The following is a 22,723-nucleotide window of genomic DNA, read 5'->3' as shown; positions in this document are numbered from 1 at the left end:
AGTCACGACATAATCAAGCAACTCAATTAGGAAAATGATATTTCAAAATCCAAAGTTTCAGTCACAAACTCACAATCCTACATAACAACTAAATGGCAAAGTTTTATTTTTTATTTTTTATATTTTTAAAGCAATAAATGGAAAAGTTAAACCTTAAAAAAAAATAAAAATCAACAAATCAACTAATGAATGTTCTCGTATGAACTATGTATAAGGTTTTTTTTTTTTTTTTTTTTTTTTTAGCATGGTTATAATCACCTACTACTAATACGGATACCCAAACTTCTCCTCTTCCCTTCAAGTACTCGGTAAAACTTTATAAAAATAAATAATAAATAAAAAGCAAAATATTCCATGATACAAATTATAAGAGGTTTTGAGCGAAATAACCTCCTTCAGCCTTTCTATTTTGTAAGTTAGACAACGTTTGAAACAATTTTGGAAAATAGCATCTCGAGTTTCAAAAAATCGAGATCCACTTACAAAACTCGACCTTCAAAGACTCGCGTTCTGAGTGGGAAAATGCCACATAGATCTCGAGTCTTTAAGACTCGAGTTTTATGCAAAAAATTTCACCTATAGTGGCGTTTTTAAGCCTTACAGTGACGTTTTAAATCCCTATAGCGGCGTTTTCCTGCAAAAAATTTTTTGTAAGTAACAGGTTTAGGGTGCCCTATAGTGGCGTTTTTAATCCCTATAGTGACGTTTTAAAGCCATATAGCGGCGTTTTTTGCAATTTATGGAAATCGAGTCTCTAAAACTCGATTTTCAGCGCAATTTTTATTCCCCAATTCGAGACTTAAAAACTCGAGTTCCATCTGGAACTCGAGTTTTAGATACTCGAGATGTTATTTTTCAAAATTGTTTTGAAATATGACAATTAACTAAATTGTTTAATATTTATTGTTATTTTAAAAAAAAATTCCAAATTATAAACCCACCATAACTTTAATGTTCTCTAAACCCCAACCGCACATGCTTGATAGTTTTACTTAAAGACGGTAACCAAAAATAAAAAGGTTGGAAACTTGTAAGGACCAATGAGTAATCCTTATTTCTCCGTTTATTTTGACATTAACACTTTGAAAAAAAATCATTTTCTAAGTAGTATTTTCTTAAAAACTATCTCATTTCCTATGTTTTTTTTTTTTTTTGAGAAACTCATTTTCCTATGTCTAATAGCATTAGTGACAGAGTTAGGAATTTTTTTTAGGGAGACCAAGCTAAATATATAAACAAAAATAAATAAATAAATAAATAATTCAAAGAATAACACACACACAAAGTAAATTTTTTAGGGGGCCAAGCTAAATTTATTGCTTATAGCGTAAATGTTTGTAATTTTGATTTAACATATGCTATTTTCTTATCTAAAAAAATATTCACATGCATAATAATAATAATAACTCTGTATGATCAGACTAAAACACCAATCAGTTTTTGATGTAGATGGAGATTAAGTCACAGATCTTTTATTCAACTATCAAAAACTTTACCAGTTGACATGTCTAAAAATATACAAGTCAATTTAATAAAAATAAAAATAATTAAATTATGTATGGTATACATTAAATGCAATTTAATGTAATGAGTTATATATGATGTAGGGTTAAGGGCCCAAATTATATATTAGGTCTTGGGCCTTGGCCGAGAGTGTGAGTAGTCCGAAGACGAACGAATGGTAATAAATGGTTTAAACACAGGACTTAATGAGTAAGATACAAATGGAAAGGTGGTCCGAGAAGGAATATCTCTTCGGATAAGCTAAATATAGATCAAATGTAGATTCTAATGATCAAAGTGACCTTCTAAGAAGTTCTAATGATAGGGACGTGCGCCATAAACGTACAAGAAAGATGGGAATCCAAAAATATCTAAGGGAAAACTGCTACCACTGCATTGAATGCTCTGTACCTAACCCCCTGGCCGCATTAATGAGAAAGTGACCTCTAAATAGTACTTTTTCAACCTTATAACCATCCTTCAAAGACTTCTAGAGGAGGCTGATGGGACAAGTATCAGCATAAACCATCAACTGTCCACGTGTAGGGTAAAGATGAAGGAAAAGATGTAGTATAAATGAGTATTGAATGCTCTGTAGATAACCCCATAGCCACATTAATGAGGAAGTGACCTTTGAACAGTACTTTTTCAACCTTATAACCATCCCTCAAAGAATTCTAGAGGAGGCTGATGGGACAAGTATCAGCATAAACCATCAACTGTCCACATGTAGGATAAAGATGAAGGAAGAGATGTAGTATAAATGAGAGTAGAGACCCCAGAGGAAGGGGACCGGGGGAAAAAGAGAGAAAAGGTACTGTAGCAATCTAAATTGCACTTGTAATGTGTCTAATTGATTTATATGAAAACTTACCTCCTCGGACAATGAATTCATTTAGCTCTACGTTCCTTGTTCTTACTTAATCATCTTTTACATCCATACTAGGCGTTGTCAAATTCATTAAGGCCTAGTTCTTTAACCCACTCTCTACAAATTTATTGTACTGAGCTCACTGGGCCAATATCTCATACACTTTGGGTTTGGGCTGCAAAACGTGTCCTTACATATGACATAAAAGTAATTAGAGAGAATAAGAAATGCATACGCATACAAGTACCAAAAAGAAAGAAAAAAAAAAAAGGTAATTAATTACAGCTCTAAACATTGGCTTCAACTAAAAAAAAAAAAGAGGTAATTGATTATTATTATTATTACTTTTTTTTTTCTAAAAGGAGAAGAAAAGGGAAGAAGAACCCAAGCCCAAGTGTACAAAACCACGAATGAGGACAGGTTTACAACTCCCAGTGTTCGTTGGAGTTTTGGGTCTGTTCCTGCCCTAAAAACAGTGATTAAATTCCATGAATGCATTATATGCATAATGTTAAAAGATAATAAAAACATCTTTTAAGAATGATTTGTAGATTTTGTGGGACAATTTACAAAGGTCCTCTCGGTAATTGTAACAACCCCCCCCCCCCCCCCCCCCCCCCCCCCCCCCCTAAACCAGAAATATAGGCCACCCGACCACACCACCTCACCTCTAAATATTCCATGCCTCTCTCTCACGCACCTTCATTACACAGAAGCCCCCCTCTCTCTCTCTCTCTCTCTCTCTAAATTCTAAAACTCCGTTACCTATATTATATACACTACTATGTGACTATGTCCCTCTAAACCCTTCTCTCTTTCTCTTTGTGTGTCTCTTTGAATCTCATCCAATTTTGATTCTTTTTCTCTTCCACTACTTTACCACCTTTCTTGTCTCTAATGGGTTCCATTTCTCATTCACAATTTCCTCCAAAAATCACGGTTTTCTGAGATAAATTCCTTTATTTGATTAGTACCCACATTCCATTTTGAGCTTCTTTTTTTTTTTTTTTTTTTTCTTTTCCACTAATGGGTTTCTTTTTCCACGCTTGAAACCATGGTTAATTTTCTGGGAAATTAAAATCTTCATGGAAGGAAATTCAATTCCAAACCCAAAGGAATTGAGAATTTCTGTTCTTATTCTGCCTTTGTGTTGTTTTACCGTAAACATGAGTTTTCCCGTGGATTCGTTTTCCAACTTATTGTCACCAATTTCCTCAAATCCTCTTTTCTCAAGCATTGTCAGTTTCTACACTCTGATTATCCTCTATTTCCCACACCTTTTCCTGAGAATTGCTTTCTCGCCTGTACTTATTCTTACTGGAATTCTTCTTTTCACTTTACTCCGTCTCGGTGCTGCTCAGAGATTGTTGGAAAATGAAAAATTCACGGATTACACGTTGCATGTCCAAACAGGCCCTCCAGAAGAAAGCAAAACCAAAAGCCAAAGCCAAATTAGCGAGCCGGAAAAAATGGAACAGGTCACGTGCCGATCCGAAACAGAGTCCGAAACCAAAACGGATCATCCCGACCCGATCACGTGCTTCGAGGTCTCGTTCTCGTTCGTGGAATGGAATGTGAGAGCACCGTTGGAAGTCATATACGAAGAGCGCGAAGGCGAGGAGGTAGAGGAGGATCGGAAAGACGATTATTCGGATCCAAACCCGACCCGACAATTTGGCCTCGAGAGGTCCTCTTCGTTGTCATTGTACTACCCGGAATCCGATTCGGATGACTCGTCGGACGACAGTGATCTCGGGGATTTTCCGGTGATCGGAGAATGGTCCTCGCCGGAGAGCGCTTGCTTGGCGTGGGAGGAGGAGGATAGAGAGGGCTTGATCGAGATTGCTTTGGATCATGGAGATAAGAAATGTTCGGGTTCGGATTTGGATTTGGGTTTTCATGTAGAGGAGGAGAATTTGATTGAGATTGATATTGATATTTCTCCAACGAGAAACGAGGAATTTTCGGCGAGAAATTGAGGTTTTCCCGATGAGGTTAGGTACAGTTAATGTGGATGGATTAACGAATTAATTAATCAGAGTTTTGGGTTTTGCGTTTTTTGGGGTTTTGGGTTTGGAATGTTCTTTCCTTTTTTCGATGGCTTCGGTTTACCGTTGTGTTTATTCTTAATAGCCAAATGTGGAAGTATAATTAAGCACAAATCCAAAGATTTAAATGGGTTTGCTTGGAATGACTAATTTACCCTTATCTTTTTTCTCTTTTTAAATTTTTATATAATATACAATTTCATTTGTATCCCATAGTTTCAAATTAATTTTTTTTTTAATAGAAAAAATTGCATTGTGCTTCATTAGTTTCAAGTCGAATCTAGAAATTTAATTTCAAAATTAAATCGTTTAACCCCTCAATTAAGACTCAAATCTTAATCTAGAAAATTTTAAATGATTTTAAAAATATAGATTTTCATTTGAAACTAACAAAACTAGGAAATTTATTTCATAAGTCTTAAACTTCAAGGTGTAATTTGCCCTTAAAATTCAAGAAGTAATTTGAAACTTTAAAAAGAATAGGATTTAGTTAAAATTGCACTTAAAATATAAGGTTAAAGAATTTTTCTATTAATATAGGATCAAAGAGTTTCGTATGGACACATGGCAGGATGGTGATAGCAAGGTAAGGTGTTACATTTGGTTCAAAAGTGAACTTAATGAAAGGGCATGTGATATACTGTGAGAAGTTCGTGAACACATTACTTGCAGTGATAGGGATTTGACATACAAAAGCATTAAAATCTAGTGTAAAGGTCGTGATCAATTTAGGTCTAGGATCCTAGGTCATTTTTATCCTTTTTCAAATTCATGTTTCCAACTAGTTGCCTTTTGGAAAGAAGTTGAGTCATCCTCACTTCATTCATACCTTTTTGGCCAAAGATCTTTTCCATTCAAATGTTCACTTTCAAAAGAAGTTGATCTTTCCTCACTCCATTGCATAATTGATGCAAATTTATATATAAATAACGCTAATTCTTAAGACTGGTAAATGTTTTACTAAAAATTATGGCAAAATATGTTCGTAAGTCTCAATTCCCATCACTTTAATAAATGAATTTTTGTGCCAAAAAAATAAAAGAATTTGTGTGATTTTCTTCCTAAATTTTGCTAGAAACTTTCTTAGAGAAATTTCCACAACAATCTAAATTTATGTTTGATTTAGTAATATTATTATAGCTTAGCAATTTGACGATTGAAAAAAAAAAAAAAATCTAATATTTTAAACTCTTACTAGTTTTCCCATTCAACATTTTATTTTCTTTTCACACTACTTTCTCCTGTGTAAGCTCTTATTCAAGTAAATGTCAATCTTTCACTAATTTAATTTAAAAAACTATTATTCTTTTTGTGATCCGTATCAATATTCCAAAAAGTTTTAAGAATTCAATTGTAACAAATAGAACCCAATACAAGGTTAACTATCTCCTAAAGATATGAAAAAGATTTAAAAAATAAATAAATAAAAAAAGGGAAGGACAATAAAGGTGGAAACATCAACATGGGGTTTTGGAAATGAACTTGATTGGATTTATGCCAAAATAATTTATTGAAGAACATGGCGCATGACTCTATGTTAAATCGCAATAAAAGGAGATGAACTTGATTGGTTGCAAAAATGACTTCATGAAAACAATGGAGTATTTTGAATCCCAAATAGAGGACAGGGGAGATTGCAATTTGCAATGTCATTTCTGAATTCTGGAATCCATTTTCCACATACGAAAATAGTTGGTAACCTGCCTACATCATTTGAAACCCCCCATTCATTAATTTTCGATGAGAACAAAACAGTGGTCAGTGGCAAATAAGACTTTAAATAATAAAAAAATTGAGCCTTTAAAAGTATGACTGTGATGTCAATCTAAAAACAGCTCTGCTCTATGGCTATCTTAAACAGTTTCACGAGGAAATTATTGGCCCAATCAATAATGATAGTGAAGGAAACTTAATTGGGTGACTCTCTTCCCACATCCTTAAATGCAACTGTTGCATTCAAATTCAGGCCAACAAAGATGTATTCAGCAGCATGCTTTCTCTTCCATGTGAGGAAACAGTTTGCTAAATAGAACAACTTTCCTAGGCCTTTCCATCCCCCATTTATGAATCAACCATCTATATTCCGAGGATTCATTTACCTCGAGTCCAACATCCTGACACTTTCATTTGGACTTCATCTTCAAGTGGTAAGTTTTCCTCTATATTAGCCTATTGGGTTTGACTAAGAAAGTCGCTTATCCACAAAAGGTCCTATATGGAGTCTTGATTAGAACATGTTTGGATATCAACGAGCTGAACTGAGTATTAAAAATTCATCAACAAACTTAATTACATGTTCAAATTTAGTTATTTATTTATTTTTGTCAAACAAGCTTAGGCTTGTTCATGAGCTACTTCATTATCTTATTCTTTTCTCATATATTATAAAAACCATGATTAAAAGTTTTTACACCTTCACAAACTTATGCATATAATTAATAACTACATTATAATTTTTATTTATACGAGTTAATTAGATAAAATAATTTTCATTTATGTTGATGATATAAAATATATATTATTTTAATGAGTTGGATAGGAAAATAAAAGTGTCGATGTTAAGTATGTTGTAAAATAGTATGATATAACAAATAAAGTAGCTTTTGAGATGATATAATGAAATTTGTTAAAGAAACCAAATATGAATGCTCTAAAATCTTATGAACTAATAGTGTGATGGATGGAATTTAGGATCTCTAGGTTTACGTTATGTCTTTCAAGTTTATTGAGCCTACTACTCAAGTGTCTCCAAAAGATACATGAGACCATGTACTTGTTAGAGGCCCACTATGTAAGTACAAGAGATATTTTCTTCATAGAGAGGATGTTATCTATCTTCTAGGTAGGTATGTTGAGCACGAAAAAAACTTAGGTGCTTCGAGATCAATGCTCCTGGAGCATGTAAGAATTGCTCGTTGAGCACATCTTCATTGAATGTCCTAGAGCTCAAATGATTTGGTCCAACTCCCCATGGACAATAAAGTTTCCTTTAATGAACTTCTCAAACACATATGAAATGCCACTTAATGCTTTTTTCACTCTCAACCTGTCACATGAGGACTACATGAATTTTCTTGTGTTCGTGGTTGTTTGTTGTGATTCACTTTATATGGCTTGAAACAAACAACTTTAAGGAGCCAAGAATCATTGATCTTTTGGCTTTTACTCACACAAGATGATATGGGAAGTTGTGAGCTACACGCTACGCTATCTGAGTTTTATCTTTTATGTCACAGAAGTCCCCTACTCCCCTGGCCCTAGGCAACTATTAAAATTAAAATTGACTCAACAGTCAGGTCAGACCATGTTTATCTCACTGGGTGATTCTTTATGAGTAAAATCTCTAGCTGCTCTTTTTGCCATTTCCAAACCTAAAGATGTCGATTATACGCATGGAAGTGGATGCTTAAATGTTGCCCATCCTCTCCATTGCTTAATTGTAGAGCCTCACTGGTCAGTCGATATATAGTGTCCATTATAGCAAATATTAGATTTTAAGGGCTTCGTTATCCTTTTGTAGGTTTTTCTTAAGAATAAATTTTTTCTCCAAATTACTTTGAAAATAAAATTTTCAAACTTCTCATATATTTATTTTTTGAGTATGAATTTTGAAAATCTAGCTGTTAAATTTCATGTTTTTTATGTTCTTAATATGTATATTAAATTTCATTCAAATCAGATGCTATTTACTATTTGATCAATAAACTTACTTTTGATACACAATTTTATATCACAAAAATTTGAATTTTTAACATTTGTTTGATGATATAGCAATTGATTTTTGATCTTCTTGAAATTTTGTAAGCATAAAGGATACAATAAGAGCATGCAATCCAATATTAGATTTTCAAAATTAACACTCATGAATGTAAAAATATATGAGAAGTTTGAAGGAACTTTGTTCTTTTTGTTAATAGGTATATTTGTGCATCCATTAAAAAGGAATTTAATGTGCCCCACTGCATTGGGAAGCAACAGATGTAAATAAATAAATACTCCATTAATCGACTCGTGTGCAACTCTCAAAATAACTGATCAATTATAATAAAAAAATTCAACCTTAACTAATGCCTTGAGTCTTTGGTTGACTAGACCATTGTTCTTTTGTTCTTAAGTTTGGAGAGGCGAATGTAGTTAGCACATGTTCATAACTAGATGGGCCGTCTTTAGTAATAGTATGGGAAAGATCCTCATCTCCTCTAGTCCTAATTTTTACTCTAGGCTTCAGGAGAGAGCTTGTCTTCGTTCCCTCTATATGTGATTTCTTTGGTTTTTTTCCTTTCTTTTATGACAAGTATTTTTTAGGGTCAAACAAAACAAAAAACAAGAAGAAGATCTGAAGAGGAAGAAGGTATTTGCACACTTGAACATGTTGGGCTTGGTTTGGAAGGCTCAAGGAATGATTGTTCGAATTATGTTTTTGTACCCGTTTTAGGAGAGACGGCCTTAAAGCATTCACAACGAGCTCAACAACTAATTTATTTTTTTCCAAATTTTAATGAGCAAAAACTCTTTTTCCGGTCTCCAACGAACTCAACAACAGTGTTGAGTACTTCAGCAAAGCTAAATATTTTTCTCACATTTTATTATTATTTAATAGTAATTGACGGGAATGACGACTCTACATCACGCTGACGAAGATAACATTACTGACGGGAGAATCATCCATGACGAAGTTATCAGAAACAACGAAGGAAGCCATCATCACTGACGAAGGCAGAGAGTTATTCAATGCGATCAATCAATGATCCGAGCAGTTACCAAATCGACCAAGAAGACCGTTGGAGGGCCTATTAAAAGTCTCATTACTGGCCAGGTGCGTTACAAAAGAAAGCATTAACAGCCTCAACGGCTAGCCCTTATGGCCTCAGGTATAAAACTTTCACACAACCAACAGAAGCACATATATGCAAAAATACTCTGAAACTATCTTTTATTTCTGTATTGTGTTTAACTGTGATCCTAACTTTGGCATCGGAGACTTTGTGGCAGGCGCCACACCGGTGTCCCTCGTCGAGCAAACCTTCACATTCCACGAGTGATTCCATCTGCTCACTCACTGACGGATTTGTGTTCCATCAGTTTGGCGCCGTCTGTGGGGACGAGTTTTCAGATTTACATTTGAAAACGGAGTTTCCATCAATTCACCATATCCAGATGGAATCCAACCCAGATTCAACGGCCTTGGCCCAGCAAGTTCAAGCCCTGGCAGCCACCATTGAGGAACTCACCAAGCAGAACCAGGAAATGAAGCTGCGGCTCCAACAGGTTCAACAAGCTCAACAGGAAGAAAACCGGTCCAAGGGTAACACGGAGGGAGAGGGGGATAGCCAACAGAGGGATAGCCAACAGAGGGAAACCCCCCGGAGACCAACTACTCCGGACGAACAGAACTCAGATCTTCTTCGGGAAATGAGGAAAGAGATGGACGAACTAAGGAGCGCTATCAAGGAAAAGACAGACCGGAGTGTAGACAAGATGGTAAGGGCTACAGATTCGCCCTTCACTGCAGCGGTACTTGATTGCCCCGTCAGGATCATCTTAATACCTTTAAGACGACTCTGGGCCTTCAACAACCACCTGACGAGATATTATGCCGTTCCTTCCCTACGACTCTCAAAGGAGCTGCAAGAGAGTGGTTTACTAAGTTGCCAAACTCGTCCATAGACAACTTCGATCAGCTAAGTAGTGCTTTCCTGCGTCACTTCATAGGGGGACAACGCCCAAGGAGACCAGTAGATTACTTACTCACCGTAAGACAGGGAGAGAAGGAGACTCTGAGGTCATATGTCAAGCGATTCACCCGGGAAACTCTGGAGGTGGACGAAGCTGATGACAAAGTGCAACTGACGACCTTCAAGGCAGGGTTGAAATCCAGAGACCTTGTAGCCTCTCTTGCCAAAAACCCCCCGAAAACAATGGCCGAGATGCTCCTGAAGGCCCAAAAATACATGAACGCGGAAGACGCTCTAGCTGCCATAAAAGATACCGAGAGGCTAGGAGATAAGTCCAAGAGGGAAGACGACCGCAGAGGGCAAAAGAGAGACAGACCAGAACGTCGGAACAGTGACGGGAATAGAAGGAGAGATGAAAAAAATCCTCGTCAGGTAAAATTTACTCCTTTGGTTATGCCTGTTGACAAGATTTTCACGCAGATCAAGGACGAGCATTATCTCAAATGGCCCAGGCCATTACACTCGTCCCCCAACGTACGTGACAAGAACAAGTATTGCCGGTTCCACAGAGACCACGGCCACAACACAGAAGATTGCAGAGACCTGAAGGAACAAATAGAGGAGTTAATACGGAAAGGAAAGTTGCAGAAATATGTAAAAAAAAGGAGAATATAGCAAGTTCAGAGACGACAACAGGACCCAAAAGGAATCCTTAACTCGGGATGACGACTATACATCTCAACCTCCACGCAAAGTGATCGGGGAGATAAACACGATCACGGGAGGACCATTCTCAGGAGGGTCATTCAGATCGCTTAGAAAAGCATACCACAGACAGGTAAACAGCATCCACGCCATCCTCCGTCCAAGTACCAACGAACATACCAAGATATGTCCTTTAATGAAGGAGACACCAGGGGAGTGAAACAGCCTCACAACGATCCCCTGGTCATAGTGCTGAATATAGAAGGGTTCAATACCAGAAGGATCCTTGTTGATAACGGAAGCTCAGCGGATATCATCTACCTCCCAGCCTTCCAGCAGTTGAAGTTAGATCCAAAAAGGCTCCGTCCTTTTGACGCTCCGCTTGTCAGTTTCAGTGGAGACAGGGTCTACCCCAGGGGTATAGTGACTCTGACGGTGACAGCAGGGACCTATCCGTTGCAGCTGACCAAACAAGTAGATTTCCTGGTTGTAGATTGCCCCTCGTCCTACAATGTCATCATTGGGAGGCCTACCCTAAACAAGTGGAAGGCAGCAACGTCCACATACTGTTTGAAGGTGAAATTCCCAACAGACGATGGTGTAGGTGAAGTGAAGGGTGATCAGGTCCTGGCAAGGGAGTGCTACCAGGCCGTACTGGCAAGAAAGGAGAACCACACGTGGACGATAGAAGAAAAAGAGGAAGACGGAGTGGAGATCCTGGAAGCAGTGGAGTTGGTAGAAGGAAATGCGGACAGGACAACCAGGATAGGGACGACGCTAAGCCCTGAGATGAGAGCGAGACTCATAAAGTTCCTTAAAGGGAATCTTGATGTCTTTGCATGGAGTCACGAGGACATGCCAGACATATCTCCAGAGATCATCCAGCATAGACTGAATGTGGACGCCAACAGGAAGCCCGTTCAGCAACGACGAAGAACTTTCGCTCCAGAACGAGATCAGGCAGTAGCAGAAAAGGTAACCAAACTCTTGACGGCTGGGTTCATCCGGGAGGTATACTACCCAGAATGGCTCGCCAACGTCGTCTTGGTAAAGAAACCAAATGGAAAGTGGAGAATGTGTGTAGACTTCACTGACCTGAATAAAGCATGCCCAAAGGACAGCTTCCCTCTGCCAAGGATAGACCAGCTCGTGGACTCTACCGCTGGACACAAGTTGTTGACGTTCATGGACGCATTCTCAGGGTACAACCAGATAAAGATGGCTGAAGAAGACCAGGAGAAGACCGCCTTCATCACCAGCCAGGGACTTTATTGTTACAAGGTGATGCCTTTTGGGTTGAAAAATGCTGGAGCTACATATCAGAGGATGGTAAACAAAATGTTCAACCAACAAATTGGCAGAAACATGGAGGTATACGTAGACGATATGCTTGTCAAGAGTAAGGAAGAGCTTGCACATCTGAACGACCTGGAGGAGACTTTCGCAACCCTGAGAAAACACCAGATGAAGTTGAATCCAAACAAATGTGTTTTTGGGGTAGCCTCGGGAAAATTCTTGGGATTCATGGTGTCCCAGAGAGGAATAGAAGCCAATCCAGAAAAAGTACAAGCTATCATTGACATGGCCCCACCCAAGACCGTCAAGGATGTACAAAAACTTACAGGAAGGATAGCAGCTCTAAATAGGTTCGTCTCTAGGGCCACAGACAAATGCCTGCCCTTTTTCAAAACCCTCAAGCAAGCTTTCGTTTGGACCGACGAATGCGAAGCAGCGTTCCAAGAGCTGAAGCGATATCTGAGCAGTCCACCTCTCCTGAGCCCGTCCAAAGGAGGGGAGAACCTATACTTGTACCTGGCGGTGTCAGCCTCGGCAGTCAGCGCAGCCTTGATTAGAGAAGAAGGCAAAAAGCAACTCCCGGTGTACTACGTCAGTCAGGCCTTTCAAGGAGCTGAGTTCAGATACCCAAGGATTGAAAAGATTGCGTTCGCGCTTATAGTAGCCTCGCGCAAGCTCAGGCCGTATTTCCAGTCAAATCCTATCCTTGTGATGACGGATCAGCCAATTAAGAAATCAATGAACAGACCAGAAGCAGCAGGGAGAATGGTCCAATGGGCAATCGAACTCAGCCAATTTGACATCGAGTACCATCCAAGAGCAGCCATCAAGGCACAAGCTCTGGCTGACTTCATCGCCGAATTCACTCTTCCAGACGAAGAAGGAACTACAGACGAAGTTGATAAATGGATAATACAGACAGATGGTTCGTCGGCCCAAAAGAGGGGGGGAGTAGGGGTCGTCATAACTACCCCCGAGGGAGAAGTGATGAAGTATGGAGTTCAACTGGAATTCCCAGCCACTAATAATGAAGCCGAATATGAAGGAATATTGACGGGCTTGAGGCTTGGAAAAGCTCTTGGTGCCAAAAATTTGCTGGTCCAGAGTGATTCAAAGCTGGTAATCGGACAGATCAGTGGAGAGTACGAGGCAAAGGAGGAAAGGATGCAGAAATACCTTAAACTGACGAGGTAATTGACTCAGGAGTTCGACACAGTGGATTTCGTCCAGATACCAAGAAACCAGAATATTGAAGCTGACGAAGTGTCGAAACTAGCGTACTCAGAATCAGGAATGACAAGCACAGACGTGGCAATAGAAATTCAGAAATGCTCAAGTATTGAAGAGGTGGCAGTGCTCACCACCCAGAGCACAAACACCTGGATGACGCCCTTAATATCCTTCCTCCGAGACGGACACTTACCTCAGAATACTGACGAAGCCAGAAAGGTCAGAAAGAGAGCGGCTAGGTTCACGATCCTAAATGACGTCTTGTACAAGAGAGGCTTCTCTATGCCCTACCTGAAGTGCGTCGACGAGGACGAGGCCAAATACATCCTAGAAGAAGTACACGGAGGAGTCTGTGGCGACCATGCCGGCCCCAGATCCCTAGTAAACAAGGTGATAAGAGCGGGGTACTTTTGGCCAACCATGCAGGGGGATGCTGCTAACCTCGTCAGAAGATGCAACAGATGCCAGCGGTACGGGAATGTACAACGGCTTCCAGCAGAGAAGATGACGACCATATCCTCCCCATGGCCATTCGCGCAATGGGGAATCGACATCGTCGGTCCTCTGCCCCAAGGTAAAGGTCAGGTAAAATTCCTTCTAGTTGCTATTGACTATTTCACAAAATGGGTTGAAGCAGAGGCCCTAGCAACCATCACTGAGGCTCGGATCCGGAGCTTCGTGTGGAAAAACATTATCTGCAGGTTCGGGATCCCTTTGACGATCATATCTGATAATGGGAAGCAGTTCGATAGCCAAGGCTTCAGAGAGTTCTGCTCGGACCTCGGGATCAAGAATCAGTTCTCATCCCCGGGACACCCCCAGGCAAATGGACAGACGGAAGTAACAAACAGGACGTTGCTCAAGATAATCAAAACCAAGCTGGACGAAGCAAAAGGTGCCTGGCCAGAAGAACTGCCTAGTGTCTTGTGGGCATACAGGACTACAGCCAGAACCCCGACAGGAGAGACACCCTTCAGGCTTACCTACGGCTCAGAAGCAGTGATCCCAGTGGAAGTTGGAGTAACAAGCATCAGGCGAGGAGCTTTCAGAGAGGGACTCAATGACGAGGGACTGCGTTTCAACCTGGATTGCTTGGATGAAATAAGAGACAATGCGTCCAGCAGAATGACAAAGTATCAAAAGAAAATGGCCGAGTATTACAATAAGAGGGTCAAACTCAGGCGTCTGGCCATAGGGGACCTCGTCCTTCGCAAAGTCACTATAGCTACTAAAGACCATACTCAAGGGAAGCTAGGCCCTACATGGGAAGGGCCATATCGCGTCGTTCATTACTCTAGGCAAGGGAGTTACCATCTGGAAACTCTGGACGGACGAAAGCTCCCTCGTCCTTGGAACATTGAGCATTTAAAGAAATACCACGAGTAAATGTAACACACGAATGCACTCGTTACTGAAGTTAATAAAAGTATTATTCATTCAATGTTTTTGCGCAGGCAGTACAGGTCGACCATGAGGCCTATAAATCATTAAGTAACAAGATTCCGCCTTGACGGATGTAAGTTACTGACGACCATAATACTATGGTTAAAAGACTAAGTAACAAGATTCCGCCTTGACGGATGTAAGTTACTGACGACCATAATACTATGGTTAAAAGACTAAGTAACAAGATTCCGCCTTGACGGATGTAAGTTACCGACGACCATAATACTATGGTTAAAAACTAAGTAACAAGATTCCGCCTTGACGGATGTAAGTTACCGACGACCATAATACTATGGTTAAAAGACTAAGTAATAAGATTCCGCCTTGACGGATGTAAGTTACTGACGACCCTAATAATGAGGTTAAAAGACCAAGTGACAAGAGTCCGCCTGGACGGACGTAAGTCAAATGGCAGAAGTCAGTTCACGGAAGAGCACAGTGCATTAAATCAACAACTAATTAACAAAGCACAAAAAGTACAGACGGATGTAAACCAGCCAGAAGAAAAGTAAGTACGCTTCATTCCAGCCCATAAACACTGGGCCAATATCATTGTTTTCAAAATAAAGTAGATTGTTTTGAAATTAAATTTACATAAAGAAAGGCCCAAAACAAGACGGGCACCCACAACAAAACAAAAAATTCTTCTAAGTATGAAAAGTCAAGCATCAGCTGTGCCTTCACTGGCCGGCACGTCAGCAACAGGCTCGGGAGCATCATCACCAGGAGCAGAAGACGAAGCCGCCTCCTCCAGAGCCATCTCCTTATCCACTTCCTCCAAATCCAGGCTCTCTAGGTTGACTCCAGAAGGATGCTTGATCATGTACCTCCGGAGAAGCTCAAAACCTTTAAAATACCAACTGAAGAGCACGGTGTTGTACTCGTCAGTGATCTGGAAAGCCTCCACAGATCAAGCAGCGATGGTCACCAGTTTCTCCTTGGCTGCCAGAAGCTGCTCGTCCTTCTCAAGAGTCAACCCGCGCTTAACTCTGAGGTCGCCCTCCAACACCTTGACCTTCTCCTTCAACGTTGTTGCCTCGTCCATGGAAGTGATCAGGTTCGTCCTCAGGTCAGAGTTCTCCTTCTCCAGAGCCTCCATCCGAGTTGCCAAAGATGCCACCTTGGCCCCTTGAGTGAGATACTCAGCAGTGATATGGATACTCTCTCCCAACACCTGGAGGGAATTATGAAGTCGTCTATAAAAAAAAAAAAATAATAAAAAATAAAAAAATGATGATAAAGAGAGAAGAACCCCACACCTGGACAAGTTTGTGGACGTGACGAGAGGCCACATTGTTTAAGGATAGGTCAGAAAGAGCCTTCAAGTCCGATGAAGTAACGACCTCGTGAGCTCTTTCTACGGCCAGAGACTCGTCATCCCATATTGTGGATGAACGAGTACCCGTTTTCTCCTTCCCTTTGCCAGACACACGCGGCCTTTTGGAGCCGGGAGTAGGAATCTCTTCTATTGAAACGGCCGGGGAGGCAGTCCTCGTCGTCTCAAAAGCTATTGAAGGAACGATGCTGAGCGGGATGGAAGCAGGACCCTTCCCGGTGACTCGCACAGTCTTCTTTCCCAAATTGGACAGGGGTTCGTCCTTCTTTGACCTCATCTTTGCATACATGTCCTTGTTGAACTTTGTCGTCATCTCTGCAAGAAGAAAGTGTGTCAAAAAAATTGCTTAAGTATACATAAGGGGAATCAGCATTGACGAAGTTATACATAAGGGGAATCAGCATTGACGAAGTTAAAACTTACTCTTTTTGCCTTCAATGCCAAGCTGACGGAGAACGAAAGGAGATGGGTCAGGACCAAGGTTGTAAAACGCAAGAGATCGAGGGTCAACCAGCTCGTCCCAGCTCTCAATCGTCTCAGCGTACCCGATGGCGGTCTCTATGCGTTCCTTATATCGTCTCTTCAGCCCAGGCCGTCTCTTAACTATACCAAACAAAGAAACAAAGAAGTCAGCAAGACCAGAACTTCAAAATTGGCAAGATTGAAACAACGGGGAGAAATACTGACGCACCTAAGGTCGGGGTTCCCCACCGACGGAGCAACCTCGGGATATCACCCCAATCACTGCTAGATTGGGTCTCGAAGTCGTCCCCAGACACAAAGAAAAAGCGCGACTTCCAATACCTGAATGACGAGGGCAATCCCTTGATGATCCTAATCTTTCTCTCCCAAGGTACTAATTCGTAATACCCCCACTCTTTAGACTCTTTCAAACGATACAGGTAGGTGAGCTCACCTATCCTGATCATATCCCCGTTGGAGGCCAACCATATTTGCATACAGTTGATGACGATCCTCCACGAGTTTGGCATGAGCTGTCCAGGGGCTATACCAAAATGATCTAAAAGTTCCATCAGGAACGGGTGGACGGGGAACCTAAGCCCACAGGTGAAGGCTGACTCATAAAAGCATATTTCGCCGGGAAAGAAGTGACAAGCCCTATCTTCTTCCCTAGGACGACGAACACGAACCCTAGACGGAAATTGAAACCTATCCTTAAATCTATTCACGGTCTCGTCATCCAGACCACAAATCTCCCTAAGGGCATAAAAAGCCCTAACCTCTCGAGAACCAGAGACGGCGGTATCTCCTTCAGCCGGGCCACCACTGGACGATAGCCCAGTCTCGAGGTCACTAGACCTAACCTCAGACATTAATCTTCTCCCTCCTAAACCCTCAAACCAATTTAGCGATTGACGAAGCAACGGCAACAAATCACTCAAAACGACGCCCAGACTATTGCCTTCGTACACAAAATTTTCTAAAAAAGGGTAAGTACCCAAAGACCCCCCTAGACGCGCAAAAAGGAAGGAGATCGACGGGCAAGCTATCCTAACCTCTAAGCTATCAACCATGGAAAATACAGAAATCAAAAGGAAAACAAGGTACGAAACTGAAACCCCAAAAGAAAAACAAAAGCCAACACCAGAATAGAAGCGAAAAGGGAATAGCAAATCAGAAATTATACAGTAAAAGAAGAAAAAGAAGAAAGAAAAAGGAAAGAAGAACGTACCTCCAATGGCGGAACGGCAGAAGCAGCGCAAGGCAAATCGGAGAAGAAAGGAAGCCTCAAAATATTCAGAGTATCACTAAAAAATTGGTTTGCTTTTGCTCTCTGAGAAAAAAACGAAAAGTTGAAAAGGAGAAGTTTTAAATGTGGGCCAAAAACGATTGAAAAACCAGCGGGAAACCCAAGGGTCATGCCATTAATTCCACAGACCATCAAGCGCCACGTGGCCATGATTGCGTGTAGCGCCGCCACTAAGCATTAAAGGCGGAACAGAACCCCAAGAGTCACAAGAAAAACTTTTCATCTTCTGTGATCGTCATGACGGGTCACCGACGACCCCAGAACCTGGGGGGCAACTGACGGGAATGACGACTCTACATCACGCTGACGAAGATAACATTACTGACGGGAGAATCATCCATGACGAAGTTATCAGAAACAACGAAGGAAGCCATCATCACTGACGAAGGCAGAGAGTTATTCAATGCGATCAATCAATGATCCGAGCAGTTACCAAATCGACCATGAAGACCGTTGGAGGGCCTATTAAAAGTCTCATTACTGGCCAGGTGCGTTACAAAAGAAAGCATTAACAGCCTCAACGGCTAGCCCTTATGGCCTCAGGTATAAAACTTTCACACAACCAACAGAAGCACATATATGCAAAAATACTCTGAAACTATCTTTTATTTCTGTATTGTGTTTAACTGTGATCCTAACTTTGGCATCGGAGACTTTGTGGCAGGCGCCACACCGGTGTCCCTCGTCGAGCAAACCTTCACATTCCACGAGTGATTCCATCTGCTCACTCACTGACGGATTTGTGTTCCATCAGTAATAATAATAATATTATTTGGTTTTTTGCCACAGGGAAGGCTTGCAAAACTTTTAAAAATCATATACATAGGCCATCCTCAAGAGAATATTAACTCATATACATCACATATGGGCCATATTCTTGAAGCATATTTAGTTGGGCCTCATGTTAAAAGGAAGCATCTCATGGACATGTAATAGTTCCATAAGATCATTCTCTCACAAATCACAACATCAACATGGCACATATGTGAATTTCACATGCTACGAGAATTAACACATCAAAGTAAGACATCTCACATAGAAGAACCAAAATACAAGGCTCTTTCCAATGGAGGAGGAATGGGCAGCCTTGACCCATATACACCAAAATAATTACAAGCCAAGGCCCATCTGCCTATTTCATGGGCCACTACGTCTATTATAGCCGAAAGATATTATTATTATTATTATTATTATTATTATCTATATATATATATATATATATATATAAAACCGAAACTTTTGGAGCTCCCACAAATTTCCACATCAGCATAATATTTTTAAAAAAAACATAAAAAAAAAAAAAACGTAATAAAAGTTTTCTAAAACCTGATGCTCTGCCTTTCCCTTGCGCGAACCCAACTTTTTTCTGTCCAACGTCTCTTATGCTCTTTCATAAATTCTTAACTCTTCGACAACTTCAGAAGCCAGAAATACTTCCTTAGAATTATCCCAAATCTGCCAATCTGATGCTTCTCTTTTTGTGTCATGGTCTCTTCTCTTCTTCTACTTTGTTTCTTGTGAGCTTTGCAATACAATTTTTTCATTGTGGTCTCTGCGTGTTCCTCTGCTCTCGGTCTTCTTCGTTTTTTCTATCAGATCTTTCTCTGTTGGTTACCGCTTCTCTCTATTGGTTTTTGAGTTTTGCTTTGGGTTATCAAGTTATGAATGAAATAGGGAAGTTAATCAAAGAGCGGACAAAGGAGCTGAAAGTGAAAGAGAATGAATTTGAGTCTATTGATGGTTGCATTAAAGAGAGTTCAGAAAAAATTAAGTCAAAAAAGAAGATATTAGATTTGATAGAGAAGAAATTGATAGACCAGTCTAAAGAAGTTCAATCTAAGGAGAAGCAACTTGATTCATTCGAAGAATTGTATAGAAAATTTTGTGAAGATTTTGAGCTAAAACAGAGGGAGTATAATGCAATCTGAAGATCTATTGAAGAACTCAACGAGGAACTTGAATTTAAAGGAAATCAACTGAATTCTAGACATAATTTGATTAAAGAGTGTGACAAGGAGTTCAAATCAAAACAGGAAGAGCTTAGATCAATTCAGAAAGCAATTGTGGAATGCTTTAAGGAACAAAAATCAAAGGAGAAGGAACTTTATTTGGTAGAAAAGTCCATCAAAGAGTGCACTGATTCTCTTGAATCAAAGGAGAAGCAACTGAAATTTGTCCAAGAAACAGTGAATGGTGGGTTTGTAAATTTTGAAATGTAAGTACATATTGGAAGAGAACATGTGGAGGAGATAATATGAAGATTAAGAAAATAAATAAAACCTAAAAGCAACAAAGAATGAGTGGAGGTGAAAAAACGTTAGTTAAAAAAAAAAAAAAAAAAAAAAAAAAAAAAAAAAAAGAGGCTGTCAAATGTTAGGTGCTGCGGCACTTTCATTTTTATTTTATTTTTTATTTTATTTTATTTTTTTTTATGTTAGGTACTGCAGTACATGAGATGAGATACGTGTAACAAAAAAAATTGTCAGGGATATTACAAATTGGGTTTTACTAAAATATACTTTTAGGGTATATATTAGTAAACCATTTTAGAAAAATTTTTTAGTGAAAAATTAAGTAGCTTAAAGAAGTTGAGAAGAGGTTAAGAAAGGGAGGAAATACATTCTTGAAAAGCATTGAATAAAGCTTGAAGATGTAAGCACAATTGTATATTTATTCTATTTACTAGGTTTTTTGTAATACTTATTAAACCAAATGTAAGAGCACATTATGATTATAGCAATATATTACTTCATAATATTACATGTTTCATCTTATATTAGAACCAATTTAGCTTTCAATAATTGAAATTTGAGAAATGATTAAACCTGAACATGTTAACGTTTGATTTAATTTAAAACAATCCCGTGCATCGCACGGGTTAGCGACTAGTTATTATTATTATTATGTGATCAGTGATCACCCTTTATTAATAAAATTATTATGCCAAACAGCCAACAAAGGCTGCATTTTTTTTTTCCTTTTTCACTTTAAAATACTGAATGTCTCTATTATTTTAATGTTTAATGCCAAAGGTATGATTTATTGATTTTTAGGAAAAGTTTAACTCCAAATAAATTTGGAGTTATCTTCTTCCAACTCATTGTATGGTTAAGTATTTTATATTTTTAATTGGCCATATAACTTGTTAAAAAATACCCATGAATAAGCTTACAAATCGTCACATAGTAAATTGGAGGAGATTTCTCCAAACTAGTTTGAAACTAAAACTTTGTTCTAATTTTAAATATCATAAAAGAGAGTGCATCTCCCATATTCCATGCTAATTTCTAAGTGCAATTTAATTTATTTTAAAATTTCTATTAAAAAGGGAAAAGAGCGTGTTACATCATGTTTTTTTTTTTTTATGTGAAGTTACATCATGTTTCTATTTCTACGTATTCCACGCTAAATGTAATTTAATATTTCTATTAAAAAGGAAAAAGACTGTGATACATTATGTTTCTTTTTCCTTTTTTTTTTTTTTTTTTTTTTTTGAGAATCAAGACAATAAATATTATTAACTAGGCCACTCAAATTAGCCATGTATACAGAATTAAGGTCTGGTGGTATTTCTTCCATCCAGATTGACAAATCAGGGGTAGAAGATGCACTGCGTGCTAAGGCATGTGCTAGACTATTACAATTTCTCTTAACATGAGATAAACTAAGCGATGAAAATCGAGTCATGAGGACATGAGTGTCTGCAAGTAAATGACCATAGTGAGCCAGAGAATTGCCACCCTTTGCTAAGGAGTTAATCAAAACTTCAGAGTCTCCCTCAAGAGTGATGTTGTCAAAGCCAAGCTCAATTGTAAGCTCCAATGCTTTCCGTGCAGCCAAGACTTCCACCTCTATCATTGAACCGGGTAATGGTATTTGCTGAGTAAGAGAAGCCATGATCAATCCATGATCGTTACGGATCACAACTCCCAAGCCAGCAAGTTCGTCTTCTGCAAATATTGCGCCATCAAAATTGACTTTATAAGCATGTTGAACTGGTGCCTGCCAAGCCGTTACCTGGTGGGGTTGTGGTTGTTGAAAAGCAGCGTTGCAAGAAGCTCTCTCCAAGATTCAGTCTTGAGCAAAATCCACCACCTGACCGAGTGAGAGTGTAGGCTTGCCCAAGCGCAAATTATTCCTTCTATTCCATAGAGTCCATAGCACAGCAACAAAGAGGTCGGGTTCCTTATTACCTACAAAAATAAACTCAAATATATCAGTGAAAGAGGAGCACACCTGAAGCGTGCTGTGGTTCCATTAAGTTCGAGACCTCCAAACGGATTGCAAGGCTGCGCAACGGAACAAAGCATGAACCACATCCTCCTGGTGCAATTTACAAGCATCACAGCAGCCCTTAGTAATGACCTTTCTGTGAACTAGATTAGTCTTTGTTGGCAACGAATCCTTACAAGCCTTCCAAGCCAGGTGCTTGACTTTGTTTGGAACTTAAAGCCCCCAAATTTTCTTCCAAAGGGGTGTGAGCAATTGCCTGAGGTTCCAAGTAAGCCATGTTAAGTGCAATTTAATTTAATATAATATTTCAATTAAAAAGAAAAAAAAGAGCATGTCACATCATGTTTCTACTTCTATATATTCCAAGAATTTATCATCGGGAGAATTTGGGGCGTTCAGATTTGGAAAGGGCATGTTACATATTGTTTCGTATACGACAAGAATGTGTTAGGGCCATCTGGATCTTTGGCTGGAATATAAGATATTCATCATCATGTATTACTGTTAGACGTAGTAGTTAGAAGATCGAAACCATATTGTAAACATGCTTGTGCTGATGTACTTTGCTTTTTATTGTAAATTTGACTATAAAAGTTACTTAAAAGGTTG

At 39.3% G+C, this 22,723-nt stretch overlaps 1 protein-coding gene across 1 annotated transcript; it reads left to right on the top strand.

The window, feature by feature from the left end:
* The first annotated feature begins 3,016 nt into the window (after positions 1 to 3,016).
* Positions 3,017 to 4,536, top strand: LOC126727409 (uncharacterized). The gene has a single exon (XM_050433079.1). The coding sequence runs from the start codon at positions 3,460 to 3,462 to the stop codon at positions 4,351 to 4,353; it is 894 nt and encodes a 297-aa protein (XP_050289036.1). The 5' UTR covers positions 3,017 to 3,459; the 3' UTR covers positions 4,354 to 4,536.
* The last annotated feature ends 18,187 nt before the right edge of the window (positions 4,537 to 22,723 follow it).

The sequence above is a fragment of the Quercus robur genome, chromosome 5 (assembly GCF_932294415.1).
Source record: "Quercus robur chromosome 5, dhQueRobu3.1, whole genome shotgun sequence".
Taxonomy (NCBI): domain Eukaryota; kingdom Viridiplantae; phylum Streptophyta; class Magnoliopsida; order Fagales; family Fagaceae; genus Quercus; species Quercus robur.
The sequence above is the reverse complement of the archived record's forward strand: the minus strand, read 5'-3'. Positions and strand labels throughout refer to the sequence as shown.

What these genes read in the sequence shown, in the direction of transcription:
- LOC126727409 (XM_050433079.1), top strand. Translation starts at nt 3,460, where the DNA reads ATGGAAGGAAATTCAATTCCAAACCCAAAGGAATTGAGAATTTCTGTT.